Below are 21,082 nucleotides of genomic sequence, written 5' to 3' on the forward strand. Positions count from 1 at the left end.
GTCCTTGGAAGGTATGCAACTATTCCGCAGACTAACAAAAAATAAAAATAGTTCTGTGGCAAGGGCTAAAGGCAGACCCAAAATCCAGGCAGCAGCACGCTTCAGCTGGAAGGCACACTTCATTCTTGAAAATTTGGGGACATTAAGTCTTTATTGACTCATTTCACAAAGAAAGCATCCAGCTGTTACAAACGTAAGGAATATCTATACCAGCACCTAGTCTCATAGGACACAGATGCGCAGAGACTATGCCCTTGTTTTCTCTGTTTTCTGAAGAGTTTACCCTCGAGAAAACACTTAATGCAGAAGGAAAAACTCAGCACAAAAATCAGAGCTACACAGCATTTACGTAGAAAAAATTTATTCCATCTGAAGCACTTACACGCAATTAGTCATGAGGAGCATGGAGAGTAACAGGTTGCTGGTGGAACAGGACACCCTAGTGGAAGATGTGCAGGAACTAGTGGTCAAGGACTAACTCCTAAAAAAAGTAGTTCATCCACATTTAATTTGCTTTACAGACACCAGCTACCAACGCTGTTATAGTTACCGGGCATGCCATCTGTGGTACATCAGTTGGTAAAAACATACACCTTTACAACTTGGTGGCCCCAAGTTTAAAAACCATTTCACAGAAAGGAAAGGAATATATGTGAAAACACAGCTCAAGAAACACACAATAGAGCAAAAAACATGAAAGGTGAACAATGCTCTGCAGGAATAGCTAACGAATCCGAACCGCTGTCACCCAGCAGACGGGAGAAGAGAAAAGGGAAAGGGAGGAAGGAAGGAAGGAAGGAAGGAAGGAATGAAAACCCCAGAATTACCAGTAGAGACAAAAAAAAAAATATATAGAAAGGAATTTAATTTCAGTTCAAGTCAGAATCTGCAAGTCTGTTTTGTATCTGCAGAGGCAGAAAAAAATCCACAAGGTACAGATTAACTAAAGGAATCCCAAGACTTCTGAGTTGTACTGAAGAGGGTAAGACCTTCCACACTCCATTTCTGAACTGCCAGTGGATTAACACTTGTACCATCTCCAGTGGCTCCAGCATACTTTGGCAGCTCTACCAATTTTTTGCTTAAATTAGGCAAAAGCCTGCAGCTGTAGCAAGCTAAAGACAGAAGAAGAAAAAAACCCACCAAAACCAAGTTTGCTTTGTGTGATGAAGGCAGCTAAAATGAGACAGCCAGGCCTAAAGGCAAGAGGTTGCTGTAGGAAATCTAACGGAGGAGCTACAGCACGGTACCAGCGGAGTCAGGCTAAGCCCTTTTCTTCGGGAGAACTCACTGTCTGGGTTAAAAAGCCTGTTGATGGTATCTACAGAAGGATGGCTGAACACAAAGCCTACGTGTGTCTCAAAACCAGTGTTAAGTCAATATCAGGGTTGAGAGGGAAGAGAAGGAAAAAGACTAAAAACAGGGAAAGGTCATCGTCTAGGATCCTTGACCTTCTGGATCCACGCTTCCTTCAGGGTCTTCATCATTATAAATGTTCTCCGCCTGCAAGACAGAGATGGAGGAACCGAAGAAGCACTTTGCCACCATATTGAACAGGATTCCACCTGCTAGAACACTTCAAAAAGTTGTGGCAGTTTTTCATCTGTAGATACGTATCACCCGTCCCTGATCCCTCAAGGCAATTTAACATTAAGAAAGCAACACAAACAACCTTATTCATAACAGCCACATCTCCAAAACATTGCATAAATACCCTGTAAGGTACTGCAGCTTATGGAAACCTGCCTCTTACAGTGGAGACCACTGCAAGACCTACTTCAATTAAAGGGCTATTTTATATACCTTTGGTAGATCCTCTGCTCAGCAGCAGCGCCTTCCAAAAGAACTATATGGAAGGCTGCTAGGAACAGCGCCCCTGTGAACCGATTTCAAACATTGGTTTGAAATAAAATAAACAAAAATTAGGAGAATGGTCTTGTCAAAGGTTATTCAAACTACACAAGTTCGTCTTCCAAAACTTTCAACAGCTGGTAATTTAGGGTCAGCAAACTTCTATTCACCACCACTCCTCTCCATCTTCACAAGGACATTTATGTCATTTGCAAAGATTTCATTCTTTAAGACAATAACTAACAGAAACCTCAACTTCATCTTTGGTCCTCACACACACTTTTCATTCAAACATTGAAGGGAAAAATTTGCTTCTACACCAGCACTTTTTTTTTTTTTTTAAATTGTAAGAAACACAGAACAGCTTCTGAGTATTTGTAAACCATTGTCTGGACCAAACCTCGAGTGGATTTCACTATCCCTTTGAGATTTAGGCAGTGCTACAAAGCAAGTCACGCCGAGAGCTGCAAATAAAAGCAGAAATGCCAAAATCCAGGCAGCTGAACACCACCTCTTATCTGCCACTTCCTGCACCTTCCCAAACAACTTACCATTTGCCAGACTTGCATGATATTATCTTCTGATACAGAACAAATTACCCAGGGTTCATTGGGATTCCAGGAGAAATCAGATATCTTCGCAGTATGACCACCATGAATAAACTAGTATTGGGGAGAAAAAAGGGGGAATGTTTTCAAATCTACATCACAAGATGAATAATAGATCAAAACAGTCAACGAGATTCCAAAGACTTACCAACAGCTCTGGGGGACCATCCTCAGCATCTTCAGGGGACTGCTCTTCTCCAATTTTGCTGTAAAAAAAGGGAGGAAAAATGAGAAGGTGGGGAGTTCGTTTGCTTGCTTGAAGTGTGATGCAATTTATCAATAATATTTCGTCAGGACAATGTGACTAATTGGGGATTTACCTCAAGTCCCAGACATTTAGCCTGCGGTCAGTGCCACTGGAGGCCAATATAGTTTCATTATGGGGAGACCACTGAACCTGCAGACAAGGATGAATTTAGAAAGCAAGTTAGTTTTAAGAAGCTGTAACATGACAGACATTCACAACAAACACCACTCTACTTTGTATCCTGAAAGTTCTATGAAAATTCAAACTGATATTAACTTTAAACACGAATATGCCCAAATAACAGCATTCTAACACGGGAGGTTGGTTTGTGAATGTTCATACCCTAACAAGGCATTTGAGCACTAAAAAGGTACCACATATAACCTTTCCTCTAACAAAGACCATGTGTTATGAAATGCAAAGCAGCTCTCGAGGGTATTAGCTGCTCCTTACCTTAATAAGGATTGCACAAATATAAACTACAGATTCCTTAAGTAGTAGGTAACGGTTTACACATGAAAAGAAATCACTATAATTAAGCTTAACTGCCAAAAACCTCACATTTACTACTTCTGCTGAAGATAAATCTCACCAAAACATACCACTTAATAGGATCACAGGATTAGGAAAGAACACGTAATTCTGCATACTAACCTAACATTTCAAGATTCCATGTGTAATTTTATTTAGAAGTAACTACAGTCTTAAATAGTAATCCTTCTACAAAAAAATCTCTACATATTTTTCTTCTGAGTGGGACATGAGTTGGACATGGAAATATTGTATCTGCTAAGCACACACTACCCGTGACGCGAACATTCTATATTTACACTAGCAAAATTAGCAATTGTTCATTGTCACAGGATGTTCCGGTGATCCCCTTTAATGGGTACCAGCTAAAGCCTTCCTACAGGACCAAGCTGAGAAGATGAAAACACTGCAGCCATTTCATTGTGCCTCCCTGCTTCAATCTGCTGCCATGAATAATTTACATTTACTCTGTACTCCTTGCATTTCACCCTTCTGTTGTGGTTAAAGCTCTCAGCCATTTCCTCATTACGTTCTGTCCCTGGCCTTCTGGACGCTCTTATCTGTACTGGAGCTCTACCCCACACAGAGCACTATACAGCTCCACAACAATAAGCCAGAGAATTATAAGCAGACGAGAGAAAGAATATATGAGTTTTTAAGTACATTTAATAAAAACATAGTGCGGAAAATAATGTTTTTCATTTTTTCCAGACAGACAAGTAGAACTAAGTTTATGTGCATAAAAGACATTTTGCTATACCTGAAATATTTCATCTTTATGTGATTCAAAGGAGTGCAACTTCAGTTTTAGGTTCCTCAAGTCCCATAGAGCAACAGTCTAGGAAAAGAAACCATAAAAAGATTTTTTGTTGAAGTAACCAATATATACATCCACACTTACACATCAGAAACTAAACAAGTATGTTCCAAGTTCATGGTAGACGTACCTTATCAGCTGATCCTGTAGCCAGGATAAACTCACTGTAGGGATTGAAAGACAGGCAGTTGACTTCAGCTGTGTGAGCGTCCACTGAATGACTAGGTTTGGAGGTGTTGTTTGACCGAGTATCCCAGCTGTAAGGGGAAAACATGGAATTGAAACACAGGTTTACATACCATTTTACTGAGGGACTAAGGAGCGGGTGGGAAAGCAAGAGGGACCGAAGCACTCAGTTTCTGAAGACATTACCCCACTTACATCATGAGCTTCTGATCATCAGCAACAGATCCAAAAAGCGATTCATGGAGCAGGTGCCAAGATACATCTTCCACTACTGCTGTATGGCCTGTGAAGATGGTCTTTGCATCCACCACTTTGCCTTCTTTTGGAACAGCGCTAATATCCCACAAGCAAATGGTCTTTAAAAAAAAACAAAATTTTTTTTAAATTGCATTTTTAGACAGACATACTCTTCACCTTCCCTACCTCCTCCCCCTCAAAAACAAAACATTTTTTACCTTTGCCAAGGGACACAAAGTGCAGATTGTACCCCAGCTATATTTAAAGTACTCACATGATCATCAGAAGCACTAAGCAAATGCCCACTCAAGTTCGGGTTCCATGACAGCCCGTAACCTTCCTTCTGGTGTCCACGAAGACGCAGATCAGGGTTACACTCTCCAGAAGGGTCTGTAAAAAGGCAGCGTAAGAACTCCAATGCTTAGTATCATTTCCAGTACATCCTGGAATACCTGGCATTAAGGTTTACTGTGCTTCACTAAACTTTGCTTTGACATTTTCAACAGGATTCCTCTCTATCCTTTTGAGCATTTTCCCCGACTGAAGAACCACTTTATTAAAATAGAACACACTGAGAGAACACACAGCAGTTTGTCTTTTCTTAGTAAAAGCACATTGCAGATTTTTCCAAGGTGAAAACTCTTCCTAAACACTCTGCTGGTGTGATATTTTTCTTTCTCTCAATGCCTCCAACTGCACTTTGGAAGTGAGAAATGCACTTCTGTCCCGCCTCACAAGTGGCAGAACTAGTTACTCTATACGATCTTGATGAGTTTAATGGGTAAATGACTGTTAATATCCTTACAGGATATCAGGAAAACAGCTCAGCTACTCGACAAATCATATAGTTTCCAATCCACCACCCCAAGTACCACCACATACAGTGACATGAAAAAACATGCAGTAAACAACAAAAGGAAAAAAGCATACCTTTCTATTGATACATATTGGATACATATGTTTAAGCTGCATACAAAATAACCTTTTACACTAAATACCCGCTTTCCATTTAAGTCATAAATGATATGCAACCCACAAAACTTTTTAACCTTTTTTTCACTACATCAGCCTTTTCTTAAGGGAAGGCTTAGCTACCTCTGAAGCACAGATACAATGAAGAAGCAGACACCTGGTTTAGATGGGTGTTTGGTGTAATCAAAGACAAGGACGTCACTGGATGGAGTCTTTGTAGCGATGATACATGGGTTCTGTGGCATGTAACGTGCTCTGTTCACTTCTCCCTCGTGATTTATCTTGATTTCAATTTCAATTTTTCCACTAACTGACCCAAAGCCTCCAAACTCTGGAAATAAGAATTTAGTAGTTGTAAATAATAAGCTCGTTTCAGATCAAGACACAAAGACTCAATGACTGGTACTATCAAGCTCTCATTTTGAAGGAACAGTCACAAGAACAACCGTAAAACTGAAAGCATTCGGTTTTCAAGTCACATGTTGTTTTAAACGTCTGTATTCATAACATCAAAATATCAGGACTTTGGCTAAGTTAAAGACCAGTTCTTCCTGAAAATTTTTTACTATTTCAAATTTAATAACACAAGCTGCAGATTTATCATACCTAAAACTCTTCTCTGTAATGAAGATGTGTTGTACATTTGAAACAGATGTGCTGCAACTGCACTCTCAAATATAACAAAATTCAGCATTGCAGAATAGACAAAGTTCCGGCAAAAAACCCTGTTGCACCACATTTAAGATACAGGACTGTAATTAATTATAAAGATAGGTAGCTTTAGCAAGTTAAGTCACAGTAACTTAGCATTTCACAAAATTGCACAGCATCGTTCTGGCAAAAAGAGGCAGGTTTTCATTTGTTTTGTTTTTAAATTGGAGTAGTATGTTTTTGAGAAATACTGAAATGGAATAGAAACAAAGTATTTATTAGACTACATTGTGTTCATGAATAACTCTCAGAAGCCCAAAGATCAAAATGCTAATTGCACAATCCAGGCTTCCAGCAAAAAGAAGAGCAAACATTGGATCATTAAGGACTTTCACCAGTAGAAAGACCGATTCAACCAAGTGAAAATGAGAAATGTCTAACTTCTAACAATGCTGACAGCCAACTGAGATTAGAGAAAGCACTGAATTCAAGTCTGATATATCAAACAAAATACAATAATCTTTTTATCCAAGAGGGGCTGGCACAACTATCAGGCAGCAGAATTCAGACAAGAGAAGAACATTTGAAATGTTACACTCCTCTGAAATAAAATATTCTTTTACATGACTGATTTTCTCACTGGAAGAGTTTATGTAATGCAAAAGTGATAATAAAAATACCACTAAGCAGTACTCCATGAAATTCAATGTGAATTCCTGATGAGAAATAGGGAAGGGTGTGGTTTTTCCCACGCACACCTACTTTTGAAATAAGCCTGCCACCTTCTTTTTTTCATCATTATATTATTAAGACATTACATACATTCAAAAAACATAGTATTTGTCTACTGTTAAGTAAGGGCACCACTTAGAAATACATTGATTAGTTTAGAAGTAACATCTGAACTTTGCTGCCTGAACTTTAAGGAAAGACAAATATTCTATTGAGAAGGGAAGGAAAAAATGGTTAAAACATCTTTGGTCCCTTACCTCCTTTCTCACTATCATAGTGTGAAGCATCAAACTGGGCATCGTCGTTAGGCAACTGCACACTAGCTATCACAAGATGATTTTGTTCGTCTGAAGTATGGGTCCCCAGGACTAACCGGTGAATACTGAAATCTTTGCCTTCAGGTCTGCAAGGGCAGAGAGTTACATGAGAAACAAAAGAAGGGGGTTACACAAATACTGAGCTGATTACAATATTTTTTTTATGACAGGTTCTAACACTAATAGCACTCTTTTAAAGTTATCATCGCTCTCCTGCTCCAACACCAAACTCGCTTCCTTCAGAGGAAATCATTAATCATAACTCAAGATCTCAACCTAAAATTCTTGCAGCACAACACTGACAGACCACCATTCCTGTGCCTTCCTTTAAGAGGCCTCAGCAGTTCCTTCCAAGCACAACTCTGAGAGGCATCAACATTCACTGCAAGCAGAACATTGTTTTGGAAGCTTAGGACAAAATGGTGGTTACAGAGAAGTCATATCTAGTTCTATTTTTGACTAAGTTCTTTTGCTCATTAAAGGGAGGGTGAAGCTGGAGAAAGAAAAACATGGAAATCAAATGTGCAAAAATATCTTCTCAGTAATATAAGCCATTTCCCAAATTAAAAGCATCTGTACTGATTATCTCTCTAGTGTTCCTAGTCCTCAACTTGCTGTTGGCAAGGCAAGGGTACAAAAAGCATTTAAGACAGAAAGGAATCACATATTGCCTTACTTTAACAAAAAGTGATCCTAGATTTACTATTTATTCTGCTTTAAAAAAGAAGAAAAAGCAAAAGAATCAGTTTACCTTGTTACATCAGGAAGCCACTGAGCAGTCAAGCTGGGCCATTCCAGAGCATGGGTCATTACCAAATCATATAAGAAGGGAGTATTCTTTTTCCATATTTTATACTCTTCATTGATCACACGTTCTTCCACTGCGTCATCAAAGGCTGCTATATTTTTTTTAAAAAAACGCGTATGATTAGCCTCTCTGAATATACTTACAACTTAAAACATACACACAACACTGTGAATGGGCAACTGAATAAAGAGCCAACTACCTCACACGCTGGTTTGCTGTTAGACTACTCTATTGGAGTAGTTGCTAGACGATTAAAAATCCTCTGTTGAACGTGCTAATCCTTGTTTTATTGGATATAAGGCTGGGCGTTAATATTAACTGTATCAAATTTCATCATCTCAACAGAAGCAGCACAATAAAATTCTGAAACTTGTTGCCACAGGATATCGTGGAGCAAAAAACCAGAACTGTAAAGATGTTTAAACGCGGGAGGCGCAGCCACTGCTGTTACACAGAGCGGGCTCGGTGCAGCCTTGAACTACCAGTTCCCAAAATTCAGTTTTGCAAAGCTCCTCCCGTTTCTCTCCCACACTTTCTCGCACCATCTGCCACAAGCCGCCGGCAGAGCAGCGCAGGCCCTTGGGGAGCGCACCCCAGGAAGGCGGCAGCGCGGCTGGTGACACCTCTTTGTCTGCACCAGGCGGGCAGCTGCCCACCCCCCTCACGGGGCACAGCATTTCTGCGTGTGCGCGACCCCCCTTACACCGGGCTGCTCGGAGAATTCGCGCGCCGGGAGCGGATACGAACGGATCAAAAGGGGGGGGGGGCAGGGATGGAACGACCCGACCCCAGTACAGGCCCCCGCCCCGAGGCAACACGAGGGGTCGGGCCCCAGGCCACCTCGGCGAGGCCCGGTGGCGAGGGGCGGCGGGCCATGCCGGCAGGGACCGCCTCCCCCGCACCGCTCCCCTCACACCGGCCGCCCCCGCGCCTCACGGTAGGCCCAAGGGGAGAAGGCCGCGTCGCGGGGCCTACACGGCGCCGCGAGCCCTACCTTCCTTGTCCGCCATGGCGGGGCGGGGGGAGCGGGGCGGTGGCGGGAGGCGAGGTGAGGCGGGGCGGGCTGGGCTGGGCGAGACGGGCAGCCGGTTCCTCCGCTCCCTGCTCGGACCCCTCCGGCCGCGGGCTCTATTGTTTCCTGCCCCCGCCGCCTGCCGCTCCGGCGCCGCGCACCCCTTCGCGCGCCAACGCCGGCCAATCGCCGCCCGCCGCCGGGCCGCGACAGCCAATCGGCGAGAGGCAAGGGGAGGGGACAGGCGGCAGGGGAGCGCGCTCGGCGGTCACGTGGGAAGGAGGAGGGTGCTGGTGAAGCTCCCCTGGGAGCCGCCATTTTCCGGAGGGGAAAGGGAGGGCGGCCCGCGCCCCTCGCTCGCACTTAAAGCGGCAGCGCCCCGCGCTGAGGGGCAGGGGCGGCTCCGGCTCCGGCTCCGGCTCCGGCTCCGGCTCCGGCTCCGGCTCCGGCTCCGGCTCCGGCTCCGGCTCCGGCCGGGGTTTGCTCCGGTCGCCATAGCCGTGGGCGGGACGGGATCGGACTGGTGCGTGTGTGGGGCCGAGACCCGGCCCTCACGGCCCTCCCTCCTCACGGAAGTACCCTCAGCTTCCTCTTGGGTTATTAATTGCTTATAATAACTAATAACTTCCCTTTTTCCCTAATTCAGTGCGGCGGTGAGCCCTGCTTGGTATGTAGCTGGTTCTGATGGGCCTGCTGTGGCTATCCTGGTGTGATCAGCCGTGGATCTGACCTTCTGCAGTCAAGGCTTAACAGGTTTAAAATCAAAATGTGTGTTCATCTGGGTTTATTCCCTCAGGGCAGCAGTGGCTTCTCAATTTCAGGCTTCTTTTTGCAACATCCCTAGACACTTGCCTGAAAATAGAAATTGGAAATCCCGTGAAGTCTGTTTCTAAGCCTTGGAGTAGGAACCACTCCTGTTTAAAAGTAGTCTTGATGATGTTACATGCTATCTATAAATTTATCTCTTGCATTATTCACAGAAGTCTTGGGCTCAGCTGTGGATAAATCTTTTAATGCACTAAAATGTTAAGAAAGAGCGAGAATGGTTACTATATCTGGAAATCCGGGGAGCTCTAGTCTGAGGAAAATTAATTAGCCTGAAGTTAATCAGGTTTTCCAATTTGTGGCTGTTAGATTTACCAATGAAGGTTTGTATGAAACTGAGCAACTACTAAGATTAGGTCTGAGAATTAGCCTTTAAATAGGGATTTGATACAGTTCTTGCTTTAGAAAAAAACAGTTTTAAAAAAAAAGACATTCTGCAAGAAAAGAAACGTGGGAGAACCCTGCAGTTGTGTGGCGGGTCATACTTGCCCTGTATGTGTTTCTAGGATTGAAGCCTTAAATGCAGTCTGTCCTAAGAGAAAACTAGACTTTTTTTCCTAAAGAAAAATCGTGCGTAAGGCTACAGATCTTCCTGTTAGATCTCAGGGTTTGGAGGCAATGCAAATTTCAGCCTGCTATGTGATGTACCAGCGGGCTCACTACTTCACATTATTAACAGTATTTTATTATTTGAGGATGCACGAAATGCTTGGTTGTGTGCACAACAATGAGGAAAAAATGTAGTTCTTCCTGGAAAAGGCCAAAGTCCACACTTCTGTAAGGACAGTAATCCCTTGGCTTCACTGCCTGAACATAACTTGTGTCAATTAATGAGGCAAGCGGTGTAGGGTTGAACTCTGAACTTTCCGTGTCTCCCAGTGACAGTTTTGATAGCAAACAACTTAAATGACATGCATTTAATACCATGTTTTAAATACCTCAGCCTGTCTACATGTGTTACCAAACCGCTGTCAAGTGAAAAACCAAACTGAGAGGCAATTCTCCCTTTTCTACTGCAGCATCCCTTGGGAAGCCCGGCCGGGAGGCGCTGGCGGAGGTGGCCATGTTTCCCAGCACCAGGAAGTGAGGGAGCATTGCTCAAGCCCGGCAGCTATGGCAGCCGACGAGAGAGACTACAATCTGACAGAGGAGCAGAAGGCTATCAAAGCCAAATACCCGCCACTCAATAAGAAATACGAATGTGAGTATTTTTAACGTTATCCTGAGTCAGTGTATGTGTGACAGTGCAATTGTGAGGGGGAGGAAGGGGAAGGAAGGTAGCAGGATATGCCTTTTAAGCACATGTGGGGCTTCTTAATACACCAGTATCCTGTGTCTTTAGACTGTGGTATGCATCTGTAGTTGAATTAATACAGATGAGATAGCTACAATTTTATTTATCATTAAGTCTTACCTTGAAAACTTTCCCCTTTCTAGCTATTTCTTAGCAAGACAGTACACTTTTCTACCTTTCTTATACAGGAATTGATATTCAGGAGTGTGTTAGTCTTCTGTGAGGTGTTTTTTCTCCTACATGCACTACTTAAAGATCATTATCTCTCCCTTTCCCCACCCCTGGACTGTCTTCTAAGAACATGTCAAACAAGTGGGCGGCAGCCCAAGGGTTAGCTTAAGGTGCTCACAGGAGACCATTCGGTGTCTGACTGTTTTCTATTTCAGCGGTCTCTGTCTGGAGAGACAGTGTCTATTACTCTGTTAGAATATATATTTTCAGATCTTTATTTGATAGCAGTGCAGAAATACTGTGACATATTACAATAGTCATGCTGTTTCCATAATCGGAAGAGGTTTCATTCTTCTTTTATATCCACTGGAATTTGTTTGCTTTAGAGACTGTTGTTGAGAATCCATTAATAGCTTGTGAATGATCTAAACAGCATCAGAACAGTCTTTCAGTTAGAGTGATCATGGTGTTGTATTTATTGTACATCCTAAGTTAGCTCAGTTTCTCCCAACCTGGTATAGTTTTGCATTTCTCTCATTCTCATAAATGAATATAAAGGATGTTCATGTAAAACTTCATACATGCTTGGGATGTTAGTCCTACCTTATTAGTGAAGATTGCCTTCTATTTTGTATTACATACTTTTTTTTAAAGTTCTCCTTTTTGCATAATGAGTGGTTTTGGGTGTGGACAGGTATATTCTTTCGCTGAGCTGGAAATATTTGCAGATCTCATCCTCTGCATGAATAATTTCCAGTCCTGCAAGACTTCAGCAAAAACTCTTTACTCCTGGTTAAAGTCTCTTTTTATTGCAGTTAACTTGTAGAAGCCTGTTGTGTTACAACAGCCATACCTTGCACACAGTGCTGTACATGTAGGGCACTGACATATTTGTATTAAATGCTGTTTTTCTGCTTGGCAGAATTAATCCAAGATTCCATCTGTGCTAACTTTTTCTAATATACTGGAAAATAAATTATCACTGTTTCACATCTGAAAATGAATGCAAAAAGTTATTGTTATAACAACGATATCTGATTTCCTTTTTTTAACCCTCATTTTTAAAATATGTTTGGTGATGTCATGCCTTTTCTTTTTCCTTCCCCCTCAGATTTGGATCACACAGCAGATGTGCAGTAAGTTTGGGCAGCTGGGATTTCTCAATATGACAAATGGATTATTTCTTACACTGCTATAAGTCTGGAATACCTGTCGCAGAATGATTGCAGGTGTATACCTTGTGGAATCATGAAAGGTCACACACTGGAGTTTTTGATGGTCAATTCTGTTTCTGCTCTTGGCAGAGCATAGAATCACGTCTGGTTTCTTTTCTAATGTAATATTCCTATGGGGCTTAAGCCTCTGTTATTTGGAAATGTCTTTTGAAATGTCTTCCTTTTAAAACAAATTTCCTCTGAATAGTTCGCTTTTGTAGACATCAATTAGCCATATTAGGAAAGAGCTTTCTTGTTGTCTGGTAAAACATTTATTTTCCATATTCTCCCAAGAAGCTCTTCACGCAAACCACAACAAGGGAAATCTGTTGTAAAATTTGTCCAAATGCATAGGTATAGAAAAGCAAGTATTTTTATTCATTCACTTTCTCTGCATTAATTCTTGTGTTCTGATTTCTCACCTGAATATTAGTTTGGGATTTTTTTAGTATTTTTTTTTTGTTATGGTCTGGTAAATTATCCATGTCTTTTTAGGCTACACGCCTGGGGAGACACTTTGGAGGAAGCATTTGAGCAGTGCGTCATGGCCATGTTTGGCTACATGACTGATACAGAGACGGTGGAACCTGTGGATACAGTGGAGGTAGAGGCAGAAGGTGAGGCTGCGTCGACTTTTTATACTGGAACTGTATGAACCCTGAGGGAGAAGGGTACCAACATTTTCAGTCTTTAGATGTAGTTTTGTTGCAGTTAATTAAAATCTAATTAAGCATCACTAATCTGAATCTTCTAATAGCGCAGAAGCTGTACATCTGACGTACTCTTAAAAACGTCTGAGTGTCTTGCTGAGATAATCAACTGATTATCTTCTCTGCTTCAACCATGCAGGACATGACATGTTGTCTCTTCTTTTCCACTTCTTGGATGAGTGGCTGTATAAATTCAGCGCTAATGAGTTCTTTATACCCAGGGTAAGTGTTCTGTTTTGATCTTTTTTCGTTTGTAGGTCGAGGCTATTCTCTGATAACACCATCTTTGAATGCAATGTTACTTTAGGGGAAAAAAAAAAAAGGGACACAATAGATCACTTAGCGCAACACATGGAGAATTGAAAATACCAGGGCAGAAAGACTTGAGAAACAAATTGTTAAGCTTTGTTACCGCAAACTCCAATTATTAGCTGCTGTTACATGGTAGGGGCAGCTCTGCCGCCTTAGTTTTTCGAGTAGCAGTGTATCTCTTTGAGGCTGCTCAGATATTCTGGTTTTACATTCCATTTAGACAGTGGAATATAACCCTTGTAAATGGGATTTACTGAGAATTTATGCCTGAAGACAGATGTTACTGACATATTTCTCCTCTCGCTTTCTCTGCAGGAGGTGAAAGTGCTTTACATCGACCGAATGCAATTCAAAATAAGATCCATTGGGTGAGCTTAAACATTCGGTTGAGTAACGAATATCTTTACTGAAAATGCACATATTGTCTTCAGAGTCACCACTCTGAAATACCGTTGATCTGCTGGAGTTCACTGATGCTTTCCAAAAAGTGGATTGTGGGCTTCTCTTTTTTCTTCCTGTGAGGCTTTAAATGAAAGTCTCACTGTCCCATGATCATAATTTGGAACAAGTTATAACATTTGATAAATACTACCAAAATTCCAACGACCTCTCTTCTTTTTGCCTTTAAAGGTGGGGAGAAGAGTTCTCTTTACCCAAACACCCTCAGGTATGTAGTGGTTCATCTGTACATCTTTTACCTTTCAGGGGTAGGATGGGGAAGGATGGTGTCTTTTAAATCAGACCTCTGAGTTCTCGAGAGATCCGAGCATAAACACGTCTGAATGGTATCACAGGCACTAAACTTAAGATCTCACTTTCTGCCTGATTTTTGTGAACGTGTTTCTGACACTGTTGACCTGAGCATCTGATGCTTCCTCGGCACTAGCAAAACTCAACAGTTGGCGTCCTTTTTTGTGATGCTGATAACAGGGTAAACCAGTCTGTATTCAGAATGTGTGCATGGCTCTTTGCTTAGTCAGTTTTTCTTGCCTTTTTTTTTTCCCTAAGGAATTGCTAGAGTCAAATCCTTATCTCCCTGCCAGCTCTTTAGCTGTGTCATAGCAAAGCAAATGTTGATGTTCTGTAAGAGGAGGAATTTGTAGTATTCAAGAGGCAATAAAATAAGGGAAGAGTTACTTATTCACTATTTGGCCTGGCCAAGTCCTTGCCATTAGTATGCCAATTTTCTTATTCATTGGAACAAATGCAGGTACAGCTTTTGGCGGAGAAAAAACATTAAACTGGATAGCATTTGTAGAAGGTAGTAAATACTGTATTGTTATGAACTGCTACAAGGGATGTCATTTAGCAAATCCATGCTTTTGTGGTTTTTCTCTCTTAGGGTACAGAGGTCAAAGCCATAACTTACTCGGCAATGCAGATCTGTGAAGACGAAAAGCCAGAAGTCTTTGTCATCATAGATATTTAAAGCAAGAGAAGTGTGGTCAAGTGGATACTGGTCATTGGCTGGCAAAAGTTCCTTGAAAACTGCAATCCCCGTGGAAATAACTAAGGAATTGGCCGATTCAAGTCATAAATTGAAGGAAATAGTTGCAGGAGGTGTCAGCCTGTGTTTTGACTTGAGGATGGTGAGGCAGAGAAACACCTGCATGCTAGGAAAAAGAGAACTAGTTGGGTTTTGGGGGTGTTGAGAAGAAAAAAAGAGAGTTTCAGGGGTTGAAAGTCTCTCAGGAATGCTGGCAGTCAGTTTTTAAGGCTGATACATGTGTTGGGTGCTTTATGAACTAAATAGAGAAACTAGTGGGGCTGCTGTCTAAAATCTTTTTTAGGGTGGCAGGAGATAATGCTCATCTACGTGGTATCATTTGCAGATTTAAGTGCTCTAATTCAGAGGTGACATCTCTCCATCATATCATATAAAAGGTCCAAAATATCTGCAGTGGGTCTGATTTAATGTCGAAAAAATTCTTACTGTTCAAAGCACACCTAAGAAAGTATACCAATTGAAAAAAACCAAACCACCACATGGTCTAGACTACTTTTAGGAAAAAAAAAACCGTCATGCCAGCAGGTGGTGCTGAATCGCTGTAAATAAATTTCCATGTGAAATCCTAAAGCATGTGATCCTGTACACGGAATCCTGATAGCACCTATAATCACTCTAAAAAGCAGGCGGCTTTGCTGCTGCCGGAGAAAGGGATGGACCAGACTCTGCGGGTTCACTCCCAACTCTCTCACGAAAGCCAATTCTCTTCTTTGAAAAAGGAGACGATTTGAATCAGCTTCCATGTCTTCATTTAGAAAGGACAATATGGACAATTTTTTGATGTCAAAGGATTATGGATTTGAGTTCACTGAATCAAAGTCAATCAAAAATAATAGAAGTGTGTTTTGTTTTAAATTGCAGGACAGCAAATGCCTGTTACCCGCTATTGCTGTTTAACTGAGAGGACACAGTGCGTGAGGGGCGGTGGGTGCTGGCATGACCCCCTTTTTTTAGTGTAAATGCTGCAAGCGCCTCATTTCTGGAGGTGGTGCCTCATTTTTGTTTTGTTGTAAAGTCATCTTAAATAAATCTGGTTTTATTTCCATGTTGTGAAGATTGAGGGATAAAATCCCTTTTATTTTTTGAGAAAGCTTCAACACTGAAATAAAACTTGCAAGTGATGAAAGATTTAATGGATTTGTGTGTGAATGATTTTGGCCAGTGGATTTTTAACACCAATGAATTACATTCATGCTTTGTTCTCAGCTAAGGTGAGCAGACTTTTCTGTAAGAACGATGATACAAAAAAAGTATGATTTTTCACACGCTGGGCTTTCCTCCCTCCTCAGGAGCAGTCCCAGGGCGACAGGCTGGACACAGCTGTGCTGTGGAGGAAGAGCGAGGCCTGGGCCCGCCCGCTGGCGCTGCTCGACGCGAAGGGCTGCGGGCCTTCCCTCGGCACGGCGAACGGCCGGGCCCCGCAGCAGGCGAGGGCTGGGGCGGGCGCCGGGGGCGCCGCCGCCACGGCGGCCCCACAGGCGGGCAGAGCGCGGCTCCCGCCCCTCAGCGCGGCTTTGACACCTCATTGGCTGGCTGGGTCAGGCGACTGGGAATAGCCAATCAGGCGTCGAGTTGAGGCGGCTTTGTTCTCCACAGAGCCTGAGGAGGCGGCTGCGGCCGTTGGGCGCCGGCGCTGAGGGACAGCGGACAGGGCGGGGGGGGTGCTGGCCTTTTGCCCAGCCCTCTAAAATGCGAGAAGATAAATTTATCTAGTTAAAATTTAACTTTGTAGAAGCGCTGAGATGCTATGTGTGTACCATCAGTCACAAGATGTAGTAACACAGTAAAGTCCTCTGCTTTTAGAAATGGTGACAGGAACTTCCTACAAAAACACTTGGAATTAAGTAAGTGTTAGTCATCTCTTTTTTTTTCAATATTTATTATTAAGTACTTATATAAAACAGGCTTTAAATTCACCTTGTACCATTTCCACAGCTGTGGGAGTGATGGGTTTCAGCTAGCAGCGTGTTTACTGGGAGTCCAGTTCTCCCAGTGCATTACAGGAACACCATGGCCGGCCGTAGTCTCTCACTGAGCTGGGGCCCACTCAGACAATTAACTACCTGAAAGTGGTTAATTCAGAAAACATGCTTAAACTGCAAACACTTCTTTTCTTGCTGTTTTGAGCAAGCTGTGTAGGCTTGCCCTGTTCTCACTTTTCCCTGGGTCTGTTAATGGCAACTATTGGAGACAGGGAGAACCTTGATGTGAATCAATATGGCTGTTCTCAAATTCTCTACAGGGAATTTTTGCTTGCTTGGCAGTAACCTCAAGCTACAGATCCTGCTAACAGGAAAGGAAACATAGCATCAAATGAGACATGAGACCAAGCAGTGGCTCTTTAATCAAAAGTACCTACTGGGAATGCCATTCTCTGCTCTCAGTCAGAATGTTTCTTCTATATGTTCGGAAGGATTTTTATTTTTTTTGTCACTTTAGTACTGAGCATTTTCAGTTTCTTTAGCAAGCGGAGGTTCTCTGACCCAAATGACTGGGAAAAAAATATGATTACTAAAAAGGCTGAAGAGACTCCAGGATTACAAAGGTTGCTTAAACTCTCACGGAAATTGTCCTTATAAAACAAATGTTTTTATGCTGACTGTCAAGCAGCTGTTAAGCATCCTAAATTTATACAAGCAGGGAAGCCTTTCCAAAGTAGCTCCATGATCTAAGTCACAAGTGTCCCACTGAAATTAGAGAGACTTGTCTTCTTTATTATCTTAGCATAAGATAGACAGGAGTTTAAGCAAATCTTGCACCAGTCCTGAAAAAAAAAAAATGGAAAAAACCTGACAACTGTACTTCCAGTGATTGCACTTTATTTCCTTGGAACCACATTAGTGTATCTTGCTTCAAAATTCACAGTACAAAACCACTGCATATCTGAAAAGGCAAACTTGTACTATCCAAGTGCTAGAGATGCTCTGTTCGTTATTCTACTCTGTATGGCTGTGTGTAGTCTTTAAAACTAATCATGCTGTTCTCAAATATAAGAAGCAGTAAGCTCACTCAGAAAACAAAGCTCTCGTAGGTTCTTCAGCAGGAAGAGTTCTACTTGTTTTTTCCTTTCTTAGGAAGTTTCTGAAGTGTATATACATGTTAATTACAGTGTCAACAAAAATCAGGTTTAAGTTTCTTAGCTGCTTGCTTTAGTAAGACTTTTTCAAAGCAAATTATCAATATTTGTTTTTTAAAAATCTATATTGTTTAGAATCTTTGTAGGACTGTAAATAGCTTCACACCTTCATTATGAACAGGAGCTCTGAGCAAGTCTGCTGAAATATAAACCAATTCCTCTAAATAGTTTCTAGATAATAAGTACTTTCTGGATGATACTTACAAGTAATTAAACTGTTGCTTGTCTGGAAGTATAGAACAACTTGTAGTCCATATTTTGCTTCTCATAATATAATTTTAGCATTATTTCATTTTAATTAAAGTAATAAGCCACCAGTAGTTGGTAGGACACAAGTAATTTAATCTTGAATACAACAGTAACAAATACACAAATATATCTACCTAAGATTTGGTTTCACCTTTTCATCTACCTCATCTGCAATATCATCCTTAACATGTCGGACAACCAAATTATACGGTTCCTCCTCTATTGTCTCTTCATCTGATTTCTGTTCCTCCTCCAAAGCCCATTTGGAACATTTGTTTCCCGTGGAGGAGACAGGAGAATGTTCTGCATCTAAATCATCAGGGATGCTGTCAAAATTAGCTTCTGCTAGACACTTATGGCACAGTCTGTAGCGTCTTGTTCCCTGCTGAACAACGCATCCTGTGAGGTCAGTTACGTGACGCTTGCATTTTCTGCAGATCAGTTTGCCAGCTTGATGTATCTAAAGAGATTTAAAATTTGAAAATGTCAGCATTCATCCAAAAGCAGGTGGTTTTTTTTTTTATTTTATTTTTTTTTTAGAAAAAGAAAATTCACTCAATCATTCTAAAAAAGAAATTAAAATACAATTTGCCAATTTAAACAATGAATAATTGATGTGCAGCTAGGAAGCTTTTCTGGTATTAGGTCTGGAAATGAGTGAACAGCTGGTGCCAATGATATCTTGTGGTGTTTTTGTCTAGGCTGAACCCCAGCTGAAATTGCCTACCGTTTGGAAGTGGTTGCGTAAATGCTCCAGTCGGGTGAACCTTTTCCCACACGCTTCGCATGGGTACGGTCGCTCCCCTGTGTGACACCGAAGATGTCGCTTTAGGTCTGCGCGGCGTTTCACTGTGTGCGTACAGAAGGGGCATTTGAATCGCATCCGAGGTAGGTCATCTGTTACAGAGAAATACAGGTAAAATGTCAACTAGCAGTAGTCTGTCTTTATGTAGTAGTTTGATTATTTTTCAGCTTAAATAAGCAGCAGTTCATTTTTCCTCTGGTCTGTCATTAAATAGGAAAAATCCCAAAATATAATTCCCCAAACCTAATATTTCTTATGAATGTGTTAAATAGCATTTGATAGTGTTTTCTTTCTTACTCAGGGTATTTTTTAGACATACGGATGATTATAAATATATAGCGATAATATACAGTAATCACATCTGCCTCTTCCATCAGCTAACAGTTCATAGCTTTGACATTTATAATCTTCATGTAATATACCAGGATGCCCAATATCTTGAAATTATGCAATTATAATAAAATATAGGTACATTAGTTTCCAAAGGAATGCACGTAAGAATACACCTGTCAGCTTTACTGCACGCTCTGAGGCATATGCTGTCAGGGCATTGAGAGCTGAGATGCTCTATGTCCTGTGGCCAAACAGTCCTGAAGGTGGGCTGGTTTGGACCTCAAGGGAAGTGCAGCGTCCCACCAATGACAGGACCTTCTCTTGTGAAGGACTTGGGTTGGATTTAGGTTGAATGCCTCTATTTCTGCCAGGTATTGGGGACATTACAAGAGAAATTCAGTCCTTCAAGTCCCCAAGTCTGTTACAGCTCTTTTAAACTTCATTAAACTCCACTTGGGTCCAAATAATCTGCCATGTATTGTTTTAACTTTACATAATGCCTGGGTCAAGCTCTCTGATTCCGGTTCTCATGCTCTGTTCTGGCTGCAAAGTCTCTCATTCCATTAGGCACTATAAATAGATCAAGAAATAACCTGCAACATTAGGCATCGTTTTGATTTTAATGCAGCTATACAGATTCTCTCCAAAAGATCATCTAAATTCTTCCAAATAAAGACAAACTTTTCAAAACTATATCTACTTTTTACCTTCATTCCAACTACTCATTACACCTAAAATTGTGGGCATTGAGGTGTACAGTTCCTCTGCTTTTAACTCCATGAACTCGGGAGTTCTTGAAAGTTCTTGTTCTAGCTGAGCAACAGACCACCTCTTGGGTATCACTTCTGATTCACAGTTATATCCATAGTTATCGTGATCAACATCATTCTCGGCATCGAATTCAGCTTCCTCTCTAACCCGAGAGATGTGGCCAGAATCGGAGGTGCTGCCACCTCCGCCGGCTCGCTCAGTTTTGTTCGATTTGCACTGCACAAAATCCCGGGTCTGTGACAGTCCGAGGTGCTTTCGGCGCTTTCTCGTTGAGCCCTGTTTTCTGCCTCTTTTCGAGAGCTGTGTCTCTGCCTGCTGAAGAATCACCTGTGAGGACAGGTAGCTGCTGTAGCTGCTCCAGGAATTTTCATTCACTGGATTAGTCTTTTCATCCGGGACTGAATAGGAACGCCGGGGGTTGCTCTTTGCTTTCCTTCTTGACCGATAAAGAGATGGGTGGGCAGGTTCACTGTTCGTACTCTTGGCCGAAAGGCTGAGGTAATGATCCTTTTCCTTTTCATTAATATCCAGCGAGGACTTAATGAACGTCTTACAGACATTAAGAATATCTGTCATCTGCAGATAGCTTGCAGCTGACATTACTTCGATCACATTTTGTCCGGTCAAAGCCAATATGCCTGAATACACGAAGTCCAGGATAACCATGAATGTCTCTGGAGAGAAGACCTCAAAAGTAGCTATTGTCGGCTGGCTCGTCTCCTTTGAGCTCTGCGAAAGGAGCATTTTGAAATAGCCGCTGCTGGCAAACAGCACATTGCGATGTGC

General features: G+C 41.9%; 2 protein-coding genes across 5 annotated transcripts; one reads left to right on the forward strand and one right to left on the reverse strand.

The window, feature by feature from the left end:
* Window positions 1–344: 344 nt before the first annotated feature.
* On the reverse strand, window positions 345–9,155 carry RBBP4 (RB binding protein 4, chromatin remodeling factor). Its single transcript, XM_063355792.1, has 12 exons — window positions 8,952–9,155; window positions 7,901–8,048; window positions 7,090–7,235; window positions 5,607–5,780; window positions 4,752–4,867; window positions 4,436–4,596; window positions 4,185–4,311; window positions 3,998–4,075; window positions 2,780–2,856; window positions 2,608–2,665; window positions 2,403–2,513; window positions 345–1,503 (listed from the first exon to the last, which is right to left on the reverse strand). Exons 1-12 carry the CDS (start codon window positions 8,965–8,967, stop codon window positions 1,438–1,440), a joined length of 1,278 nt encoding a protein of 425 aa, XP_063211862.1. The 5' UTR covers window positions 8,968–9,155; the 3' UTR covers window positions 345–1,437.
* Window positions 9,156–9,244: 89 nt separating this feature from the next.
* On the forward strand, window positions 9,245–19,619 carry ZBTB8OS (zinc finger and BTB domain containing 8 opposite strand). 4 transcript variants are annotated; one of them, XM_063355797.1, is made up of 9 exons: window positions 9,245–9,492; window positions 9,616–9,636; window positions 10,814–10,995; window positions 12,371–12,395; window positions 12,969–13,090; window positions 13,323–13,405; window positions 13,811–13,863; window positions 14,126–14,162; window positions 19,089–19,619. In XM_063355797.1, exons 3-9 carry the CDS (start codon window positions 10,908–10,910, stop codon window positions 19,197–19,199), a joined length of 519 nt encoding a protein of 172 aa, XP_063211867.1. In that variant the 5' UTR covers window positions 9,245–9,492; window positions 9,616–9,636; window positions 10,814–10,907; the 3' UTR covers window positions 19,200–19,619. The 4 variants fall into 4 exon arrangements, with proteins under 4 accessions (XP_063211867.1, XP_063211865.1, XP_063211864.1 ...); XM_063355795.1 differs by having other exon boundaries at window positions 9,367–9,492; window positions 9,616–9,737; XM_063355794.1 differs by having other exon boundaries at window positions 9,367–9,492; window positions 9,616–9,722; window positions 19,089–19,616.
* Window positions 19,620–21,082: the final 1,463 nt, after the last annotated feature.

This window comes from Chroicocephalus ridibundus, chromosome 19 (assembly GCF_963924245.1).
Source record: "Chroicocephalus ridibundus chromosome 19, bChrRid1.1, whole genome shotgun sequence".
NCBI classification, from domain to species: domain Eukaryota; kingdom Metazoa; phylum Chordata; class Aves; order Charadriiformes; family Laridae; genus Chroicocephalus; species Chroicocephalus ridibundus.

Excerpts from the sequence above, each read along its gene's own strand:
- ZBTB8OS (XM_063355797.1), top strand. The coding sequence starts at position 10,908 with ATGGCAGCCGACGAGAGAGACTACAATCTGACAGAGGAGCAGAAGGCT. Across the intron at positions 10,996-12,370 it reads ACTCAATAAGAAATACGAAT|ATTTGGATCACACAGCAGAT; the intron begins GTGAGTATTTTT and ends CTTCCCCCTCAG. Across the intron at positions 12,396-12,968 it reads GATCACACAGCAGATGTGCA|GCTACACGCCTGGGGAGACA; the intron begins GTAAGTTTGGGC and ends ATGTCTTTTTAG.
- RBBP4 (XM_063355792.1), bottom strand. Across the intron at positions 7,236-7,900 it reads TGGCTTCCTGATGTAACAAG|ACCTGAAGGCAAAGATTTCA; the intron begins GTAAACTGATTC and ends CTGCCCTTGCAG. Across the intron at positions 4,312-4,435 it reads GATGATCAGAAGCTCATGAT|CTGGGATACTCGGTCAAACA; the intron begins GTAAGTGGGGTA and ends TTCCCCTTACAG.